This window comes from Phalacrocorax aristotelis, chromosome 28 (assembly GCF_949628215.1).
Source record: "Phalacrocorax aristotelis chromosome 28, bGulAri2.1, whole genome shotgun sequence".
NCBI lineage: Eukaryota > Metazoa > Chordata > Aves > Suliformes > Phalacrocoracidae > Phalacrocorax > Phalacrocorax aristotelis.
In genome coordinates this window covers 1,154,711-1,177,194 of record NC_134303.1, presented here as the reverse complement: position 1 = coordinate 1,177,194, position 22,484 = coordinate 1,154,711, and the positions used below count along the sequence as shown (strand labels likewise).

General features: G+C 49.6%; 1 protein-coding gene across 4 annotated transcripts; it reads left to right on the top strand.

Annotated features, from left to right (window-relative positions):
* Positions 1-7,249: 7,249 nt before the first annotated feature.
* Positions 7,250-22,386, top strand: PBX4 (PBX homeobox 4). Of its 4 annotated transcripts, none has more exons than XM_075076001.1 (9): positions 7,250-7,573; positions 10,956-11,029; positions 18,241-18,482; positions 18,842-19,032; positions 19,339-19,474; positions 19,720-19,876; positions 20,076-20,182; positions 21,015-21,116; positions 21,542-22,386. In XM_075076001.1, exons 1-9 carry the CDS (start codon positions 7,347-7,349, stop codon positions 21,632-21,634), a joined length of 1,329 nt encoding a protein of 442 aa, XP_074932102.1. In that variant the 5' UTR covers positions 7,250-7,346; the 3' UTR covers positions 21,635-22,386. The 4 variants fall into 4 exon arrangements, with proteins under 4 accessions (XP_074932102.1, XP_074932103.1, XP_074932105.1 ...); XM_075076002.1 differs by having other exon boundaries at positions 7,251-7,573; positions 21,015-21,101; XM_075076004.1 differs by lacking the exon at positions 7,250-7,573 and adding an exon at positions 7,929-8,299 and having other exon boundaries at positions 21,015-21,101.
* The last annotated feature ends 98 nt before the right edge of the window (positions 22,387-22,484 follow it).

Sequence of the window (22,484 nt, the reverse complement as noted above, 5' to 3'; positions counted from 1 at the left end):
GGACCAGAGGGAAGAGGTAAGGAGGGGCTCTGATTTGCCTGCATTTCCCAGCAGGGAAAATAAAGTTGTCTTTCAGTTGTTCACATCCATTTCCTAAGAAACCTCGCCTCAGTTTCCTCTAACGGTGACACAGCGTTCGGCTGACTTCTGCTCGGCTTGCATCTGGAGAGGAGCATTTGGCTGACTTGTGTTGCCCCTTTTCATGGTAGAACCTGTCTCATCTCTAGGTTTTTCTCTGCTCGCTGAAAGCAAAGAGTACAAACTGGGAAAAAAACATGCCTAGGATTTCTCAGATTTTCCTCGCCTGATACTAAACCTGCCTGTAGGTGTCTCTGATGCCCCAAAGCGTCCCCGTCACCCCCTTGATGTCCCCAGCCCTACACGGGAAGAACATCCAAAGGCAGCGGGAGGATATCTTTCTCCTAAGTTTCATAATCGTGGGCTCATCTAGACCTTGGTGCCACCAGCCAGGAAGAGGAGCTTGCAGGCCGGATTTTGCTCTGGTGTAGTAATGTTTCACAAAACGATTGACTTGGCGATACCCACCTCTGGTTTTTAGCACTTACCACCCACTTTTGCCATGGTAGGAGTAACGCAGCCTGGTAGGGCAGGGGGATCTGGGGATACCAATGGCTAATTGGCTGCCGTGCTCTGTAGCGACAGAGAAACAGAAATCCTTTCGGCACTGCTGCTTTTCTCTTTTCCTTGCTCTCCCTGTGCCTTGGGGACCTTCACAAGCGGTGCTTGCTGTTATTTTTCTCTTTGGCTTTCGGGGAAATTGCACTTTTGATGACAACAAATGGGAGATCAAAGATGCATCCTCATATCTTGATGTTTTCTGGCGCGGGCTGCTGCGAGTGTAGGTCAGTTTTATTTCACTATTGCCTAAGAAGCAACTTAATGCACAGCCCAAATCAAAGTAAAACCCATCGGTGTTTGGAAACGCTGGCAGATCACAGCGAGACCAGGAGGTATTTCACAAATACGAAGGCCAATGCCCGAGAATCCCAGCATAACATGGACAGGGAGTCCTTGGGGTGTCGATGGTGTGACCTGTGTCACCGGTGTCGCGTACGGGCCGAGGCATGGACTGCGCAAGTCGTCTTCACCCGCTCTAACGGCGCTCGATGCTCCCGAGGCTGCTGCGGCGGTAGCCAAGGGACACGTCAGCAGCTTGAGGTTGAAGCTGCAGGACACGTGCGTGGATAACCACGAGCAGAAGTCGGGAGCAGTGTGACTGTGCACGTGACGGGACGCAGCTCCCCAGAGCCCACGGAGACCTCTACAAGCGGTGTTTTGAAATGGCGAGTGTATGATTCTCCCTGAAGTAGCTCACGAGTCCCCTTACTGGCAGGAAAACCTTGGCAGCTGCTGCGGGGGTGAGGGTGGCTGTTGTGTGGCGTGCTGTAGCCTTCCTCCGCCGGGAGGCAATGCAAGCCAAGCTTTTCTTTCGCCATGTGTTTTCCTGTTCTCTGCCTGTCGCTGCTGCTTCACATCCCTTTCTCCCCTGCGAAGGGGGATGCGTGGCCTCCCGCCGGCCTACTGGCACTTCTCAGCACTCCATGGAGGGGCTGTGCCACCCGTGCTGTTGCTGGTATGCGGGTCTAGGAGTTGGGCGACGTTAGTCGTGGCAGCGGAGCCCATTTTCCTACAACTTTTCCTGATAATCTGGGGGCTGAGCAAAAGCCTCCGACTGATCCGTGAAACCTTAAGCTCCAATGGACAGGACGCCGACAGCAAGTGACGGACACAGATGCGGGAGCAAGGACACACAAACAGCGCGCGGGTGTAGCGGGCAGGTATCTCACACATGTACATATAATTTACGTATCTTACAGGTAGAGGCATTTAAAATAAGTCTGTTTGTCCAGACTAACTGAAATACAGCTGGGGAGCACGCAAGCTGCTTGCTGGGGGGATCTACGTTTCTGTGTGCTGCTGCCTCCCGTTGCAAAAGCCGTGATCACAGGTCTAGCAGCTGATTTAATCCCATCCCAACACAACTGCTTACTTGAGCTGTAGCTCTTGCTGTGGAGATGCCCAGGATAAGGCAGAGACTGCCGTGGGGGTGTATCTCCCTGCAAAATGATGCTCTGTGGGCTTCAGGCTCTGTTTATGACTTGCCAGTTGGCATCTGAAGTCCTGGCTTTAGTTTTAAAACGGACTCTTTCCCCTCACCCACCTCTTTTGTTTTTGTGCTGACAGGAGAGAATTCACTTGCTAATTATACCCCAGTCTATTTCCAATCGAAATGCGCAGGGCGATTTATCAGGGAGCTGGAGACAGCTCTCCCCGTTCCCTTGGCTGCATCAGCAAGAACTTTCACAAGACAATTTAATTTCTTGTCATCTTTTAATCCAGCTCCCTTTCCCCCTATAGCAAGCCTGTGAATGAGAAAAGATGGTTTATTAATCATTTTAGCAAAAGGCTGAGAAATACAGTGGGTTTCGGTTTTTTTTTTCTGTGGCGCCTGCTCTGTCTCTGATCGGTTGGCAGTACCAGAGCGCTCGGAGCCATGGGGTCATAAGTGTTCAGCCCCAGAATATGGGAAAATTAGTTCCCTTGCTGTGAAAACCCGACAAGTGTGGATGGGGGGAGCCGGGTTTTGCCACCTTTGGGGTCTTGATGGGTGTTACACTGGGGCCAAATCCAATTCAGAGGTTTTATCCAAGAACCAGCTTAAAATAAAGCCTGAAAAAAAGTTTGTGTGTTCTCAATGCCATGACACGTGTGTGTGTGTCACTGTCTTACTGAGCTGAGTAGGGATTTCTGGCTTGTAAAGCCAAGCCTAAATCAAGATCCTGAATCTGTGGCGTTATGTTGGAATAAATGGAAGATCGCTGGATGCCGCAGAACTTCTCCACTAAAAAGGGCTGTGCTACAATCTATCTAAAGCTGCAGGATAAATACGGGTGAGCTGGGATAACACAGGAGGCGTTCTGAGCCGAGTCACAACCCAGGGATTCGTGGTGTTTATCTGTTTTCTCTGTCAGGGTCACCCTCTTCCATGCCTCGCTCCGTCTCTCCTGTATCATTCCCCCCCCCAAGTTCTGCTCTGGTGCCTTTCTCGAGGTCAGGAACCAGACTAGAGCTCGGTTTTCTGTATATATAAATGTTGGAGCTCTATTTTAGTTTCTCACATTTGGAAATTTTAACAAATAACCTGTAGTTTGCTGCCAATCCCTTGATGTGCTAATAATGGTGGAAAGTATTAGCATGAGCAGAAGTGCTGCTTGGCCACACCAGCTATCGTAGAACCATAAAGGTTGGAAAAGACCTCGAGGGTCATCAAGCCCAACCCAACCCCCCCCCCCCCCCCTCCCCAAAACCACGTCCCCAAGGGCCACGTCTGTGCGGTGTCTGACTCCCCAGGGATGGTGACTTCCCCCCCCTCTCGGGGCAGCCTGTGCCACTCCCTGACCGCTCTGGCAGGGGAGACATTTCCCCTCACACCCAACCTAAACCTCCCCTGACGCAGCTCGAGGCCGTTCCCTCTCGTCCTGTCCCTGGTGACTTGGGAGCAGAGACCGACCCCCCCCTCACTGCAGCCCCTCTCAGGGGGCTGCAGAGAGCGAGAAGGGCTCCCCTCAGCCTCCTCTTCTCCAGGCTAAACCCCCCCAGCTCCCTCAGCCGCCCCCCAGCACACTTGTGCTCCAGACCCTGCCCCAGCCCCGCTGCCCTTCTCTGGACACGCTCCAGCCCCTCAAGGCCCTTCTTGTCCCGAGGGGCCCAAACCTGAGCCCAGCATTCGAGGTGGGGCCTCCCCAGGGCCGAGCACAGGGGCCCCATCCCTGCCCGGCTCCTGCTGGCCACACCAGGGCTGACACAAGCCCGGGGGCTGGTGGCCTCCTTGGCCACCTGGGCACTGCTGGCTCATGCCCAGCCGGCTGTCAGCCAGCACCCCCAGGGCCTTCTCCGCCGGGCACTTCCCAGCCCCTCTGCCCCAGGCCTGGGGCGTTGCCTGGGGCTGGTGTGACCCAAGGGCAGGACCTGGCACTTGGCCTTGTTAAACCTCACACAATGACCTAATGAAATTCAACAGGGGACTATATATATATACATACACATACACACATATGTATACATAAAAATAAAGCAGTAAGAAGCTGTTCTGTTTCTGGGTATTAATGCTGCTTCTGTCCAACCACTGCCCAATGATTTTTTTACAAAAAAAAAGGGTAAATATACCAAGATCAGGTCGATCAAGAGCGTTACTGTGGTTATTGTTTCCCCCCTGATTTAAAGCTTCAGTCAGTTCAATCAATAAATGCACCAATACTAAGAGAACGGTAATGCTCTGCCTGGAAACAAGATTTTGTTATCTGGATGGAGGCGAGCAGAGTTCTGGGAACTCAGAACTTACATGTTTGTGTTTATTGATACCAGCAGTTTCTTGGAATTTTCTAAAATAACAGATTTTTGTCTTCTTCTGTCTAAATACAACAGTTACCCCCCAAGGAATAGCAGTATGCTAAGACTTCTGACCATGACTCCGCACTGATTACGGTTGCAGAGGTGTCTAAAAATGTCAGTGGGTTTAGGAAGTACATGGGGTTATGGGAGAGGGAATAAGTTACACGGGCGGAGAAGGAGCTTCCCCTGATTTGTATTTGGAGAGGGGGCTTCACCGGGACCCCCGAGGGGCCCTGCTGCCCTCCGGAGTCATAAGGACCCTGTACGTTACCGTAATTGCTGTTTTTAGTAAACTTTTTTTTTTTCCCACAAGACCGTCAGTGTGCTCGCCACAGAGGAGCAGAAAAGGTGTTTTCACTTTGTCAGAGCGGAGCGACTTCAGCCGAGCGATTGCCCATCCGCGGCTCCGCTGGGAACATCCCCGCAGGGGAAGCTCCGGGTCAGTCTGCAGCACTTTCATCATCCATCATGTTGTCTAGGAGGGAATGTTTTCTTTACAAAGATTGTGCTGAGCAGCCGGAGAAGGCGGCGCGCCTGCCTGACACCGAGACCCGGCCACTGGGCGGCTCAGGGAGGGATCGAACCCGGATTTTGTGTTCTGAAGCGGAAGATCAATGTCCTACGCCCGCTTTGGAGGATGAACAGCGGTATTTCATATTTGCAGAATTGATATTGTTGTTTTAAACAGCACTAAAACTGCAACACTGAATGTTAAATTACCCTTGCCTGTGAGGCAAAGATGCGAGTGTTGGGTCGGCAGCAATCAGGAGCGTGGGAGATGCTTCCAGTTGAAATGCAGCTGCAAAGGGACGTAAATCCTATACGCACGTCATACTGCTGGGCTGTAAAATGCTCAGAGAGGTGAAGAACGGTGACTGGTGTGGTCAGCGCTGTGCCTGTAGAGAAGCATTTAAATACAGGCTTGAAATTTGAGTTTTTCTCCTTTTTTAACTTCCATTTTTAGGCAACTCTGGGTCTGCCTACAGTGCTATAATTTTAAAGTAGCAGCTTAGGAGGGTGCCCAAACTTCATATAAAGCTCTCCGGGTGACCCTCTGTGAAAATTAACTTTCTCTGCGCTGCTTTGTACCTGCAAAGCTCATTCAGCTGCAAATCCAGTAGCGGCTTTGCTGTTGAAGCCTTTGCACACTCGGAGCCGCGCACGCTTGTGTTAAAGCAACTTTCCAAGGAGGCAAAGTGAATGTGGCACGAGCCGGGGCTGCAGCCTGTGCCGCCTGCTGACGGCAGGAGGCAATTCTGGCGCTGTTTGGTACCGTGGTGTTGGTGTTTCAGAAGGTCAGTAGCTTGGCGGTGGCTGGGCAGAATAAATGGGTTTAGAGGTGATGGAGTTTCCTCGGGTTACTCAAAAATGCGAACAGTGTTAGTAACAAAGAGAAAGTACGTAGTCTGAGTCTTCCTTCAACCATGTTTCTTACTGCTTAGCATTGATCTGAACACTTCTTCTCTCTTTGAGTGCAAAAAGCAGAGAATCAGGACAAAGTAGCATGTCTATTCGATGCTTGGCCTGACACCGGGTAGGAGTGAAAACATCATACAATGACCAGCTCTGGGCCCCCCAGGTCAAGAAGGAGAGGGAGCTGCTGGGGAGAGGCCAGCAGAGAGCTACGGAGATGGTCAGGGGCTGGAGCATCTCCCGTGGGAGGAAAGGCTGAGAGACCTGGGCTTGTTCAGCCTGGAGAAGAGAAGGCTGAGGGGGGTCTCATCAGTGCTTATAAATATCTGAAGGGCGGGTGTCAGGGGGATGGGGCCGGGCTCTTTTCAGTGGTGCCCAACGCCAGGCCAAGGGGCAACGGGCACAAGTCGTAACTAAAGAAATTCCACCTAAACATGAGAAAAATCTCCGTTGCTGTGCAGGTGCCAGAGCAGGGGCACAGGCTGCCCAGGGAAGCTGTGGGGTCCCTTCCCTGGAGACATTTACCCCCCGCCTGGACGCGGTCCTGTGCCCCTGCTCTGGGGGTGCCTGCTCAAGCAGGGGGTGGGACGGGATCATCTCCAGGGGTCCCTTCCAACCCCCACCACTCTGGGATTCTGTGATTGACCTTGGCATAGTTTAGGAAGCATGGTAGCATTGGGTTGATGGTTGAACTTGATGATCCTAAAGGTCTTTTCCAACCTTAGGAGGTTGTAGCAAGGTGGGGGTTGGTCTCTGCTCCCAAGTCACCAGTGACAGGACGAGAGGAAACGGCCTTGAGCTGTGTCAGGGCAGGTTTAGGTTGGGTGTGAGGGGAAATGTCTCCCCTGCCAGAGCGGTCAGGCCCTGGCACAGGCTGCCCAGAGAGGTGGGGGTGTCGCCATCCCTGGGGGGGGTCAGACACCGCGCAGACGTGGCCCCTGGGGACGTGGTTTATGGGGGGGGGTGGGGGGGGTGGGTTGGGGCTGGACTTGATGGTCCTCGAGGTCTTTTCCAACCTTAACGATTCGATGATTCTACGGATCCAGCCTGCCCAGTTGCCCTGCAGAGCCCTCCGGCCCTCGAGCACACCGAGACACCCGCCCGACTTGGTGTGACCGGCAAACAGGGAGGGCGCGCTCAGTCCCCGTGCTCTATCACCGCCCGGGTTCATGGAATGGCCGATCGCCGCGCCGACGCTCCGCGACTGCGATCCCGTCGGTTCCTCGGCAGTCACCGGGGCTGCAGGGAGCGGACGGGGCCGCCGGTGCGGACCGGGGACCGGCGGGACACCAAGCGGGGCCGAAGGGCGGTCGGCGCTGGGACCCAGCGCGGAGCTCGCGGCGGCCACGCCCTCCCCGGTGTGCGTCGGTGGGCGTGGCGTGGCGGGGGCGTGGCACGTCGCGGGGCGGGGCGGGCCCACCGGCGGCGGCGGCGGCGGCGGCGGCGGGCGGGGGGGGTCGCGGGTCGCTGGGCCCTGTTGTGTGGGAGCCGCTGGCGGAGCGGCCCCGCCGCCCCCCGCCATGGAGGACCCGTCGCGGCTGCTGGCGGCGGCGGCGCACGGCGGCGGCGGCGGCGGCGGGGTGACCCTACCCGGTGGAATCCCGCCGCCCCCTCCGCCCGCCGCCGCCGCCGGGGATCCGGTTACCGCGCCTCAACCGGGGCCGCCGCCGGCGCATCACGATACGGGCGACGTCCTGCAGCAGATAATGGCCATCACCGACCAGAGCTTGGACGAGGCCCAGGCCAGGTACCGGCGGGCCTGCGGCGGGCGGGGAGGGGGGCTTCGGGCCGGCGGAGCGGCTCGGTACCGGCCGCCTTCCCGCGCCACCGTGACTCAGCTCTGCGCGGCGTGGCGGGGGGGTGGGGGGGTGGAACGAGACACCCTCGGCCCTGCCGCTCCGGTGTTACCGGGGTCGCGGCGGGGTTCGCCGGGAAATCACCCACTGGAGACAGAAAGTTGCCCGGTTCCTTCTCCGGTTCCCGGTATTCCCGTGTCTCGGCCTCCCGGTAGCGGGAGAGCGCGTCAACACCCAACGCCGGGATGATGCCCGGGTTCCTTGTAAATTAATTTTCCGACTCTCCGTCCTTCTCGACGCATTAAGAAATTGGCCCTGGGTGATGTAATCGCGACCGTCATCCCAGTGGAAACAGGATTCTCCCGCCCGGAACGGGAAAACCGAAGCGGCGTCGGTCGCCGTCGAGGGTCAAAGTTTGCTCGGGAGGGAGGCGAGAGCGGCCGGAGGTCGGTCGTGGCCCCCGTGGCGCGAGGGGCCCACCGGCTCGTCACCACCATTAATCGTATTTAAAGGAAAAAGAACGAAGTCGTTTGGTTTCCCTGCCTCGTCGCCTTCCTTGGGTTGGGAATAATTATATGGCAAAAAAAAAAAAAGCCAGCCTGGAAATGGACGGGATGGAGCGTCGTCTGGTGCGTCCGCCGAGCCCCGGAGCTGCGTCTGGCCCTGATTGGCGCGGGGTAATTACACGTAATTAGTCGCTCGGCTTCCTCGGCGCGCGCGAGGTGGGCAGCCCCCGCCGTCGGCCGCTTCGGGAGAAGGTGGAGACTTTACAGAGCGGGTTTATAAAAAACCCAAAAATCAACGAAATCGTTTTCGTGGCCTTTTTTTCCTCAGTTAAAGCGAGGCGGCTCCTTCGGTTTTCCCCTCGGTCGGGGGCCGCGCGCGGTCGCCCTTCCCTGCCCAATAAAACCCTGCCCTTTCCTTTTTTCTTAATCTCTACCCAAAGTTTAGCCGGTTTGGGGTACGCCCGTTGCTATCTCCTGCCGTCACCCACTGGCGTGCCGAGGCAGCGGCGTTACTGAGTCCAGGTACTGGATTCCTGACGGTTGGGTGGATTTATTTGCCTATAAGGAAAAAACGGGACGTTCTAAGAAAGTCATAATTTGGGTTCAAAGTCAACTCTTCCAGGTAACTTTCCAACGGGGCGGTGAAACCTGTGAGCGGCGCTTGCGGTGGCTCACGTGTAGGACTTGCTTCTTCCCAAAACCTGCGTTTGTTTTTCTTTTCTCCCTGGTTCTGCCTCAGAAATCACCGCCCGCAGCTCCCGTATAGATTCTCTAGGTGCAGATTTCCCTGTGTGCTGCGCGAGAGCTGCCGTTTTCTCTCACGACATCATGTTTAAGATTTTGAGCAGAATAAATTCATCAGAAACTTTGCTTTCGAATAAGAGTTGAAGAAGGGGCTTAGGAAAACGGCCTGAGCGGCGTTTAAACCCTGCCGATTGCCGTAGAAACGCTGTCGGAGTCCCCCTGAAGCACGGCAGCTGTGAAGGCCCCCAGATTTTAAAGCACCTTTGGTGTGTTTTCACAGATATTTGCATAAAAGAAGCTTTTGCCTTCCGGACAAGAAGTTTGTTGGTTTTATTTAGTCCTCCTTAAGAGGACGTACTGCTGAGAAAGTAAAACTCAGGCTTGGTTAAACCCACGACACAAGCAATACGGGGATGCGGAGGGGGATCCGGGACTTCTCGCACCTCAGTAACGTGGCATTAACTGCTTAGTTGCTGGGAATTATTTTTATTCTTTTATATGAAAAAACCGGTGTCGCTGTGTTATTTTAACGCCTGGTGAATGTCAGAGGGTTCTTTCCGTGCACACGACGAGACATTTTCAAATCCAAGTTGAAAACTTGGGGGAAAGTTGCATTGAAAGGAAATTAATCTCCCAAGGATGAGTTTCACGCCGCTGTTAAACTCGTTATCTTATCACCTTAGTCGTCTTCACAGGAGTTAGGGGCCGTAATAATTACGCCATTATCTCTGGGTCTGGCACCTCTGCTGCCGTGCACCTAAACGCCGCTTTTCAGACCTGGAGAGCGCAGTCTGGAGGCTGGGAATTCATTTTCTCTCTCCCTCTCTCCCCCCCGTTTTTTTTTCCCTCATCAGGCAAGGACAATAGACTCCACTAGGCCGGCGTCTCCACTGCCTTTGTTCTCAGGCCGTTTGTCTTGGGGTTGATATTATCAAACATCTCCGTAGCTGAATGGGGTTTATGCTGCTTTTGGCCATGCCATGAAGGAAAGCGGCCGATCGACGTCACCTTCTGCGATTTTTGTTAAAAGCTTGCGTTGAGAGTCGCTGGCAGCAGCCGTAAGTGTTAGGGGTTCTAAGGAAGCCCAACACCTGGATTTGCGCCGTTCCCTATAGCTGGAGGAGCGACCGGTGTGCAAGGACGGCCAGTTTGTATATCTGTAAAAACCAGATTGAAACCTAACTGTAAAGGCGATTTAAATATTATTTTTTTCTGAATTACAAAAAGGGGTCGCAGGAAGGAAAAGAGACTTTCTTTGAGGCAGCTAGATACTTCTTCCCACTGACTTCCAGGGGAAGGTAGGCACCCGACTGCTGGCTGCCCTTCACAATCGGCGCCGGTTAGGTAAAACACCGCCCGTGCTCCGTAGGAAACCTCAGCTCCCCCCTTCGCAGGTCGCTTGCCACGCTTCAAATGCGTTTTCAACGGGGCAAAAACCATAATCCTGTGTTTTGCTTAGCCGTTAGGATGGGTTCTGTGTTAACGGTCCTTAACATCGGCTCTTCCTGGTGAGAAGGGGGACGAAAAAGCAGCAAACCCTGGAAGAGCTTCAAAAAGGCAAAATTAGCACGCGGGGCATAGAAAGCTTGTATTAAAACGCTGTTAAATACAAAGCGCTCTGCACTGGATCAGGTGGCGGCTCGCTGCAGAAGCTGGGCGAGCCAGCGAGTGGTACTTCTGTGTCGTTCCTGCTCCCCGGGATCTATAGGCTCTAAAACCACCACTGTTCTCTTGCTTTTGGATGGATTCCATTATTAGATTTTCTCAATTTACTAACTCGGGAAAGAACTTTTTAACGCCCCCAGGTATAAAATCTGCCCTTGGTAGAACCGAAGGTGCTCGCGGTCCCTATAAACGACGCAGAATTGTGAATTTTAAGGCCTGCCTCTTTTTGTGCCCGTTTGCTCCTAGCGGTGACCGTGTGTGGCGGTTAAATGAAGCATTTCACCCAAATTTGCACGTTCCTTTCCGAATCATAGGCGCTAACCTGCTGTTGCTGAAGCGCGATCCAGTCCTCTAAGTCTTGGCAGCGTCATCGACCTTTCCGGTTGGCGTTCACTCATTCTCTCTTCTTCCATTTCAGAAAACACGCCTTGAACTGCCACAGAATGAAGCCCGCTCTTTTCAGTGTGCTCTGTGAGATCAAGGAGAAAACAGGTACGTTGGTGTCTGCCCCGGCCTCGGCTTCTCAACAAAACCCGCGCTCAGTCGTCAGCTCCACTCTCGGTTGGCGTGGCCTGTCTTTTCCCTCACATTCTACAACTTAAGGCTGGGGTTTTTTTTGGTTTAATAGTCTTCTGAAAGCTGGAAATTGTCTTGATGTGTTTTTTATACCGCTCTCCGTGCGCAGGTTTGGAGAAAATAACGCTGCTTATTTCGGCAAGTGTCTGGGTGTGTGCGAAGAATCTCTAGGTTGGGTTTTTCTGGTGTCCGCTTGGATACCTGCGGAGTCCTGAAACATCCTGCTATGCCGTCGTGCCCTTTTATTTTTCCCCTTAAGGAATTGGTACCAAAATTGTGGTGGTGGGAGGAGTTCAAAGTTGATAAATAACAGAGAAAAAGAGAGGCAGGACGCTTGGCGATGCTGGGAGACAGGAAGTAGCGGGAAATGGAGGTGGTGACCCCCAGCTTTCTGTGAGGAGCCCAAGCACTGGCGGCGAATGGATTTCCTTATTGAATCACCCGGTGCGTGCTCATCCAGGAACGCTTACGCGATGTTGTTTGAATATCTGATTTCTATAAACTATAGCGAATTTTGATGATTTTTTTAGAGTAACTACTTTCATTATCGGTGACTAAAATGTGGTGGGTTTGTCTTTTTAAAGCTTTAATTATGTTAACATTTAACATCTGAAACCTACGTTTGTATTAATTTATGTTTTCTAAAAACACATCAAAGTCCTCTGCAGTGCTCTTGGCATCAAGGGTGGCTTGAGGCAGACATCACACGTTCATTTCTGGAGAGTTTGGTTGCATGTATTGCCTTCTCCTGAAAAAAATATGGTACTAAGTGTGCGTTCCTGTCTGTCTGTCCTTGCGTTCCTGTTTCTGTCCTTCGTGGATTGCTGTCCTTAAAGAGGGTCTTTCCTCTGGTTTTCTTTTCCACGCTGAAAGCCGCCTTCTGCGTTTTATTGATTGAAACCGTGACTTCTCTGAGCTAAATCCACCTGCAGGAACAGACTCCGGTAGCGCGGTTGCGCTGGATTTGCTTCGGTCTCCCAGGTTTTTGAATGTCTGATGGTCTGTCTATTCCTTATTTAAATTATGGGGAGCAGATGTTACGGCTTCCAGCAAACAAAAGCCTGGACATACTGTGGCACAAGGTTTTGGGCTTTCTTTGTGACCCAGACACGCAAGCTTCTTTTCTAGCTCGGAAATCGGTTTCAAACATGTTCCTCCTCCTCCTCCTCCCCCCCCCGCCCCATCTTTCTTCGGTTCTTTGTTGGAGCGCTGCTGTCGTTCACAATAGCTCAGGATAAGCCGTACGCCTTGGCAATGGGCAGCCAGCCGAAAGGTGCTGAAAAATTCTCCCTGCTCGTGTTTATTAATTGAATTACAAATGACTCTTTGTAATGTAAAGAGATTTGGCCATATTTAATATTTTGTTCAAGCCTTGTTCCCCCTTCCCCCCCCCCCCCCCAGTGATTTTTAATTTTTTAAAATTTTAAACCCGTTACGGGGAAAACCAGGTATTTTATTTTCAAGTCTTAAATACCCGCCTGGAGCTGTTTGGAGAGGCACCTAATCCAGTAAAGCCTGCTTAGTTTTTTGGGGAACCCACAGAAGCATTCGGAGCAGTTTTAATCTGTGCAGCAGACAGGGTTTTTGCTGGTCGGGTTACGCTTCAGGTATGATTCAAGCTGTATGAATGCAAAGATGGCATAATTCTATCGTAAAATCAGAATGAAACATCTGTAGTGTTCAAGACGCATGTTTTTGGTGCCAAATATGAGATTTCGGAGTTTTTCCTCTCGGCTGATGCTGGGAAGACGCTGGTCTGTGACGGGCTCCAGGCCCCTCGGGGCAGGGGGAGTGTATTTCTACCCGCTTCTGTGGAACACGCTGCGCAGCAGGACCCTGATTCTGTGTTTCTGGCCTGTGGCAGGGAAGGGGTTTGTTGCAGCGTCGTAACATGGAGTACCAGTATTTATTGTTCCTTGTCGCTGCTCGCTGCAACCCTCTGTCCTTCCTTTAATGGGCTGGCACTCGGCTAGGTTAATTCAGCGGGTACCTTTTCATTCGGTCGTAAAACTTGGCAAGCGGCGCGGCCGAGGAACACGCTTTCTCTTTGTTGCCGAGTTTGTTGACATTCTAACGTAGCCGAGTCTTGTTCCTCGGAGCTCGGAGCCCCGCTGGCTTTTGTCTTCTGTTCCCATTCTCTCTCTTCTCCCCACCTGCCCTGGGAACGGGCAAGACTGTCTTGGATTTGGAGAAAGCGCTTTCCTCTGACAATGCTGTGAGAGCAGCCGAGGCGAGGGCACTGCCGTTCTCCGCGGTGGGGTGTTCGGGAGGCCGGTATCCCCACGGAGGGCTGTGAACTGGGAAATGGGGTGTCTCGGGCAGGTGGAAGATCTGCTCAGTGGCGCGCAGCATTTAGGTGGTGTAAGAAGGGGTTCGTGGTTGCTGTAGGTGACCTGCTGGTAAAAAAACCACGCTCCTGCCTTCTCACCTAACGGTGTGTTTGGACCGACAAATCCCTCTGAATAAAACATCCAGAGTCGGTATTTAGCCTGAGTTATAGGATAAATATTTGCAAGTGTAACACAGGTGATGGGATCATCTGGGAAAAACGGAGACGAGTTGGCGTGCAGGCCCAGGACCCAACCGCCTACTTCCTTGCACCCTGCGTAGGTACTTTATACATCATACGGTACAGGCACTTCATTTCTGGCCCTAAAATGGCAGGTTTTGGGACTAACTTTGTACGTTCTGTACCCGACAGATGCATTTATTGTGCTCTTCTTGCTCTGTCGCGTGTTACTGTCCGTTATTCGCTCCAGGAAGGAAAATCTGGGAAGGAAAGCAAGTCTAAGCAAATTGTGTATCACTTATTTTGGTACCAGTGATCTTGTACAGTTCATTACAGAACTGCAAATCTTTAATTAATGAGATGTAAATATATTGTAATGATTGCATTTGCATACTGAGTGAGGCTCCAGCACCTTAGGTTGCGGTGTATTTTAATTAAAGATTAATTAGAAATGATGGGAATTTCATTTTGCTCAGTGCAATTATTTTACATATTTGATGAATATCTGGTAGGTGACGTGCCAGAGAACACACAATATCGTATCGGTACATCCGACAGGAGCGACTCCTCAGTTTTATTTCTTAAACATCTATAAAAGTGATGGATTGTGAAGGATTTAAGTGTGAAGGATTTTACTGTTAGGCAAGGACTTTCTAAATGACGCTTAAACCACAGGCTATGCTGTAACTGGTTATGCTCTAACTGGTTATGCCATGGCTCCAGTCTCTGAGCGTCTTGAGTATTAAGAGTTGTCGTATGGTCTTAAACTGTTGTGGGGACTTAAAAATCTGACGGCCAAAGGGCTGCTGAGAGAGGTCAGCTTTCCAGAGCAGTGTTCTTGCAGTACCGTGAGCCAGGAGGTAGGCAGCGGTGTGTCAGGACAGGCACACATAACAAGTCAGTGCTGACTGAGGTTCTTTTTCTTATTTTGGTAACTTTTCTCCCCTCTCTCTTTGGTCAAACTCCCGCTGGCGGAATTTTCAGGCCTGTATATGGAAATGGGTGATGCCTGACCCACGGAGCGTGCCAAAAGCTCGCAGGGTAGATGCAGCTGCCCTGACAAAACTCTTGGTGGTATGGCACGTACTTCTGGCATTGTTTTTACCTGACTACCTTTACCAAAAAAGACTCACGGAAGCTGGTGTGAGCATGGTATTCCTGCAGCTCCAATGGTTTTGCGCTCCTGTCACACCATCTCTTGAGATTAGCAGCTCTGGAAGGTTGGTAGGTGAACAACTGCAGCTCTCGTACTTGGAAACGGGAACTGGCAGCTGCTTGCGGCAGAGTTAGGAATTCACTGAACAGGTAGCTTTGAGTGAATCTGACATAACCGACGATCTGTACAAATGTGAGCATTAGGTGAAGATACCGGGAGCAAAACTAAAGTTGAAGCAAAAGGTGTCCCTTCCAGATGAGGGCTTAGGCTTAAAAATAAAAACTCGGGTTTTAACTGTAACGCGTATTAAGATAAAATTATGCCAAAAGTTTAAAATCCACCTGATGGAGCGGGTCAGACGGACCGAGCTTCTTGCACTCAGCGATTCTTAGGTCTGTTCACCCTTGGGAGAGTTTATTAAATAAAAGTTTGAATGGCTAGGTTGGAACGGCAGCTTACGAACGGCTGGTTAATTCCTTTCTAGTTTCTTGTGACTCACTAGAGCCAGTCAATCTTGAGAGTCTTCCCTCAGGATTGGGAAGGTGCTTTATACATGCTTTTCAGCAGTCATCTTGAGATGAGCTGATGTGTAATTGATGATAACTAATGTCTAATTACCATAATTAGACAAGTGACATAAAATTAAGCTGCAGCTGGGAGCTTGACTTCAACGTGAGGTACCCTGGTATGCATCGTAATGCGCATAACAAGACGTTTGGCAGAAGCACGTTCAAATAAAAAGGTAACGCCAAAATACCCATTCCACTGAATTTATGCTTGCCAGACCAAGTAGTTTAATGTGGGTTTTATAATGGAATCATAGACTGGTTTGGGCAGGAAGGGACCTTTAGAGGTCTCTAGTCCAGCCCCCTGCAGTGAGCAGGGACATCTCCACCCAGATCAGGCCCCTCACAGCCCCGTCCAACCTGGCCTTGAGTGTTCCCAGGGATGGGGCATCGACCACCTCTCGGGGCAACCCCTTCCAGCGCTTCACCACCCTCAGCGTAAACAATTTCCCCCTTTAGAGCCAGTCTAAATCCACCCTCCTTTAGTTTAAAACCATTCCCCCTTGTCCTGGCACATTGGCCCTTGCTAAAGAGGTCGCCCCTGCCCTTCCTACAGCCCCCCTTTAAGCACTGAGAGGCTGCAATAAGGTCTCCCCGCAGCCTCCCCTTCTCCAGCTGCACAACCCCAGCTCTCCCAGCCCGGCCTCACAGCAGAGGGGCTCCAGCCCTCGGAGCATTTCTGTGTCCCCCTCTGGCCCCACTCCAACAGCCCTGTGTCTGTCCTGTGCTGGGGACCACAGAGCTGGCTGCGGCACTGCAGGGGGGTCTCACAGAGCGGGGCAGAGGGGCAGGACCCCCTCCCTCGCCCGGCTGCCCACACTGCTGGGGATGCAGCCCAGGGCACGGCTGGGGGTCTGGGCTGCGAGCGCACATGGCCGGCTCATGCCCAGCTTTTCATCCCCCAGCACCCCGAGTCCTTCTCCGCAGGGCTGCTCCCCATCCCCCCACCCCCAGCCTGTGTTGGTACCGGGGCTGCCCCGACCCAGGGGCAGGACCTTGCACTTGGCCTTGCTGGACCTCAGGAGGCTCTCCCAGGCCCCCCTCTCTATCTCTGCCAGGTCTCTCTGGATGACACCCCGTCTTTCTGGCACGTCAGCCAGGCTCAGCTGGGTGTCATCTGCAAACTCGCTGAGGGTAGCCACGATCCCACTAAGTCATTGATGAAAATGTTAAACACACAGAGCGGGTGAATGTTTGAATGTTATCTAACGGGCCAAGGAGCAAAGGGCCGCTCCTGAACTCTGCTGGGTCTTCTGGAAGAGAGGAGAGCCGGCGATTTTTAAAAACAAAACACCACCAACAAATAAAGAAGCCCCTTTTTTCCATGTGTGTTTCATTTCTTGTGATGTTCACAAGAGCATATGCAGGAGGGGGTCTGCTATTTTTTAAAAAAGGTATTAATTTAAATTCCATATTGAGTTAGAAAAGCCACTAACTCTTTAAATAGTCCTTTCCTCGTTGTCTTAGCTCGAGTTCACCAGTCCCTCGTGTACTACGGTACAGCTGCTCTTGCCTTACCTTTTTCTGCTCGTGAAAAGACCGGGGTTGTTCGGGAGACGACCTGGATTGCCGAGAGCGAGCCAAGGGCCGCAGCCACCCCAAAGCGCTCTCTTCAGAATCGCGTCGTCATTTCTGTATAGCCTGCGAAATATTAAGTTCAGCGACGTGATTGTGAGTTTAGGCTGCTTGTGTGTTCAAATATTATTAGTTTTTCGTTTAGATGAGCTATTCTTTTGCCTATAAAATGCTGAAAATTATTATAAATGCGTGTTTAATGTCTCTATATATATACATTGTTCTCCTGCCCTTGCGCTAGAATCTTTGCGTAACGAGAGATCTCTTGTCTGTGTCTTTGTAGGGAACGTACCGTCCCAGTAACCTGCCAGGTACAACTTAGGAAAGGGCGTTGGAATTTTGGACCTTCACAAGGTTAAGACCAATTGGGCATCCAACTAAAATTGTCTAGCAATTAAAATAAAATCAAAAGCCAAAAAGCTGTTGGTGTTTTTTTGTATTGATTCAAGATCTTGTGAGTTCTTACGCTTTTTGAAAAAGGAAGTTCATAACGAATTGTCAAAAAAGTAGGGAATTTAAGTTTTTAAAATAAATTTGCTTGGAATCAAACTTGAATAATCGGAGCGTGAAGACTGCTGCAGTCTGGGTTTGTTGAATATAAGGAAACCATCTTATGGTGCATTTTTTCCACGTTCTTTCAGGTTTTGATGGCTTTTAAGTAGATTTAAAATCGATTTTAATTGATTTTAAAATTCCAGCGCTGTTAAGACATCAGTTTGCAGCCTGCTGCTGTACAGCAGAGAGGCATCCTTGGCAAACAAAGCAGCCGAGGCCCAACTCTCGCCTCCTGCACGGATTCCGACGGGATCTCACACTAGCGTGCTGTTCATTTCCATCCCTGGACGTAGCGGCACAGCAGTTGTGCCAGCGGCTCGGGCCTTTTGTCCATCCACCATAATCTGTCTGTCTGTCTGAACGCTGCTGAGGGCCGTGCAAGGAGCCGGGCAGCGGGCTGGTACAGGGGCATCTGCTCTGGGAGAACCTCGTTCTGATTTTTATAGACTGCTAGATAATAATATTTAAATAATGTTAAATTAATAATAAATAATTTCTAAACGTAGTATAAACTAGTACGGCCCCGAGTCGTCATATTGCCCGCATCCCTTTGAAAACTGGCCTTACATTTTGGTGTTTCTCGCGCTGAACAATGTTTTTGCCGTGTTGCCTCGTGGCTTTGTTAAATGCTCCCTTTTAATTTTCCCCTTGAGCTCAAGACCTGCCAAAACCTCTGACGGGCGTTTCAGTGCTTTGCCAGAATTGAAGTGGATGTTCTTCCCTGTTTCGGAAATAATCTTTTGCTTCCCTCTTTATATTTATCTAGTGTTAAGTATTCGCGGTATTCAGGAAGAAGATCCCCCAGATGCTCAACTAATGAGACTAGATAACATGTTGCTGGCAGAGGGTGTCTCCGGGCCCGAGAAAAGAGGAAGAGGAGGACCGATGGCTGTAGCAGCAACATCAGGTGGCTGTCCAAATGACAATAGCATTGAACACTCTGACTACAGGGCCAAGCTGTCACAGATCCGACAGATATACCACTCTGAGCTAGAGAAATATGAACAGGTGATCTTTCTGCATGGAAGAGTTTTTATCATCTCAATTAAAAATAACCGTTTTTTCCTTTGGTGTCGGTTTTAAGAACAGAACAGGAAGTATAATGAATTCAGGTGAACGCGAGGATATCAAATCCAGTTGAAACCTTGTCTCAGTGTTACGGAAGTGAGGTGGAGATGGAGGGACTGGACATCAAACTAAAGATAATAAATGTTTCATGTATCTTTGTTGCCGGTTTTTAAGAGTAACTAGAGTAAAGCTGAAACATGGAAACTCCTCTGAAGTTTTTTTTTGGCTATATATTCTTGTCGGGGAAACGAATCCCAGGGTGTTTTATTGTTTGTCGATACAAATGTGTATATTTTCAGGCCTGCAGTGAGTTCACCACCCACGTTATGAACCTGCTTAGGGAACAGAGTAGAACGAGACCCATTTCGCCAAAAGAAATAGAGCGCATGGTGAACATAATCCACGGCAAATTCAGCACCATCCAGATGCAGCTGAAGCAGAGCACGTGCGAGGCAGTAATGATCCTGCGGTCCCGCTTCCTTGACGCAAGGTACGAGAAAACGCAACCGAGCGATAGCAGACGTTTGAGGCCCGGCCTTTCGTTGCTCGATGCCGGTGATCGCGTAAGAAATCACAAGTCCGGCATTCCCAGTGTCGATCTAGTTTAAACATTAAGAACTCGCCACCCGTTTTGCCCGCTAGGGTGTAGTTTGACATCAGCACCTGTTTAATTCTGCTCAATTCTTACGTTCTCCTCCAAAGCAAATGTATTTCAGAGTAAAAGAGAAGCCAAGGGTGTACTCTAGCCGGTCTACCCTATAACGCCATTAAATAGGAATAACTGGTGTTTTTGTAGGCGTAAACGACGTAACTTCAGCAAACAGGCAACAGAAGTACTGAACGAATATTTTTATTCGCATCTGAGTAATCCTTACCCCAGTGAAGAGGCCAAAGAAGAGCTAGCAAAGAAAGGTGGCATCACAGTTTCACAGGTACGGAGCGTTTTATCTGGAATTACGTGATTTTTTTTCCCCTCAGACAATGTTTTTTCCCTTGTAGTTGGCAACAGGCTTCAGTTTTTGGTACTTCCAATAGCATTTAGGTTATTCCGAAGGGTTTAGTAGTAGGTATTTTCTGCTCGAAGCCTAGTTTAAAACATCTCCTTTGCAGGTAACTTCCAAATAAAGTAGAAAATGTAATAATTTGATCAAACACTAACAGCAATATGTCTCTCCAGGTTTCCAACTGGTTTGGTAACAAAAGAATTAGATACAAAAAAAACATGGGGAAGTTCCAAGAAGAAGCGAATATCTATGCTGCCAAAACAGCAGTGGATGCGACTAATGTCGTGGCTCAAGGCAACCAGGCAAATTCTCCCTCTACGCCAAATTCAGGTGAGCGAAGGTGCTGGCAAAGAGTCCATCCGCTTGGAAGTCTCTAATTATTTCCCGTGACAATTAGTACCACGGAACACCGATGTTTGAAACAGTCGTAGGGCTTCTTTTAAACTTAAATGAAGTAATACTCGTTGAAGAACCATTTTTGGCAGGTTTTATTTCTCATTAAAACCTGCTCTTTTTTTTCTTCTTTCAGCTTCCTCTGGCTCTTTTAAGATGACAAATTCCGGAGAAGCGTTTATAAATCTGCAGTCATTGACTTCCTACCAGAGCTCCCCAGTGGGAGCCAATGTGCAGTCGCAGGTCAGTAAGGAAAAAAAACCACCATACTTTCAGAGTGAGATAAATGTTCAAATCCCATTTCTCTGTCCTTTCTATGGTATGGACAGGTTGCCCAGGGAGATTGTAGAGTCTCCGTCCTTGGAGATACTCAAAACCCAACCTCCTCCACCTGATCCCGCTTCGAACAGCGGGCTTGGATTAGACAATCTTGTTTGGTTTGGGGTTTTTGTTTTGGGTTTTTTTTTTTTTCAAGTAGATTCTCTTAATACCAGATGGGGATGGATTTTTCTGTCTTTGGCCAGCCCTGGCTAGGCTGCAAGAAAAGACTAGAGTCAAACTTCTCAAACAAAAAAAAAAGTCAAGAAACAAACCTGCTCAACTGTGTTTTTTCTCTCGGAACTAGATTTTTCTCTTACAGAATTAACTGATTCCTAAATTAACCTACTGCTATTCTTCTGCCCCTTTAAATTTTCATTAACAAACTAGTATTTTCTCAATTTAGAGTCAGTCTTGTTCCCTATAAGTAGGACTTTGCTTAGGATTTGTCATTAACAGTACTGTTAAACCCATTTTAAGCTTTCTGCTGAATTTCTAAATCCATCTGAACTGCGTAAAGTCTGTTCCTCTGTCAGAAAAGCTGTAGGTGATGGGCATGATCCCAGGCTCCAATTCTGAACTAGCTGGGTGTGGCTCAGTTAATAGCAAGAACTGCAAAGAGAACTTGTTTTCCTGCAAGAAAACCTGCCCCTCGATTAAGAATTTTTGGCCCAACAGATCCCTACTGCGTACTGCTGCATTTCTTTAACGCCACTTCTCATCCTTATCGTTCTCACTGTGTGGGTTCTCGTTCCAGATGGATTCCTTACATCATGTCATACACCAGACAGGAAGATATGACACAATTGTGGGGAATCCTTTGTATACGACGCAGCGCATAGATGTAAGATGTACTGAGGTATTAGTTACTAGAAACACAAATTCTGCCACAGATTGGTTAATGATCTGTGAATAAATATTGGCTCTTTATTCCCCCTGACATCTCTGATGCGGGGATAGGAAAAAGCTGGAAAAGATGTAGTTTAATACACCAGCCTTTCCCTCCTAGAGCCTTGATTTAAAGTTTTGGCTTCGGTCACCAGAAAATTTGGGCGCTTCTTGCCATAAGGAGATGGCACTAGGAATTAATGCTGTAAAATCTGGCTGGGGAAGAGGTTTTACAGGATGTTGGGGGACTGCGCTTTTCCAGAGCCAATACGTAGTTATTTCTTTCCCAAACCACTGTCTCTTGTAAGGTGTAAACCTTTATCTAAAGGCAAACTTTGTTGTCCGCAAGTAGTTTCTTACGGATGTAATGAAAGGATGTATTTGTTCTCCCTTCAGGCTAATGGCAGCTGGCAGGATGCTACCACCCCTTCATCAATCACTTCACCTGCTGGAGACCCTGGAAGTGTTAATTCAGATGCGTCTAATTAAGTTTTTAGGACCTATTGATGAGAGGAAAGAGGTCATTAGTGTAATTTGTCAATGTTGCTCTTTTGCCAATACTATTGTTTATACAACTTGACACACAGCTAATTACCTCAGAAAAAACCCTGGAACCAATAGAAGATTGTGATTACAATGATACCTCTCTACCTCTCAGCCTCACGCAGTTGAGTTCTTTTTACTTATGCCCATTGGGATGTGAAATTGTTTTAAAAGAACTTGCTTCATTTTCCTAACCAAATTCATTTTTTAAAATATGGATTTTATGGTAAGAATCTGAAAGTGTCTCTTCTAGAACTTGGCATTTGTCTCAAGTTTTACAGCTTAAGAAAATTGACTTATTTTAATTTCCATAAAGTTTTTTACTATGAAATTTCTGTTCTAGTTGATAGCTACTAACAGTTAAACCCCCTGTATTGTAATTGTATGCGTTCTCTGTATTGTAATTTTGTATAGGAAAATAAGCTTTTCTTAACTAGAATTCATTCTGAGCTAATTAATCAGAACGTTGCTTTACCAAAACTCTCACTGGACTTTGCTCTCGGGTAGGACCTTCCATCCTGTGTCATTCCACGTAATTCTAATTTAACGTCTAGTGAAGAAAACCAACACAACCACCTGACTTACCCCATGGATAATAGGTTTTTGTGCATTTCTGCAGCTGTTAACACGGAGTCCACCCCTTTCAGTTGAGATTTTATCAAAGATAATAAACTTCCAAAGCCTTTTTTTTTTCTTTCCTTTTTTTTTTTGGTGGTTTCGTTCCTTCCCTTCCCCCCCGCTCCCCGGGACTCTGAGGCGGCGGGGCTCCCTCAGGGGAAGGCGGGGCGGGAGGGGG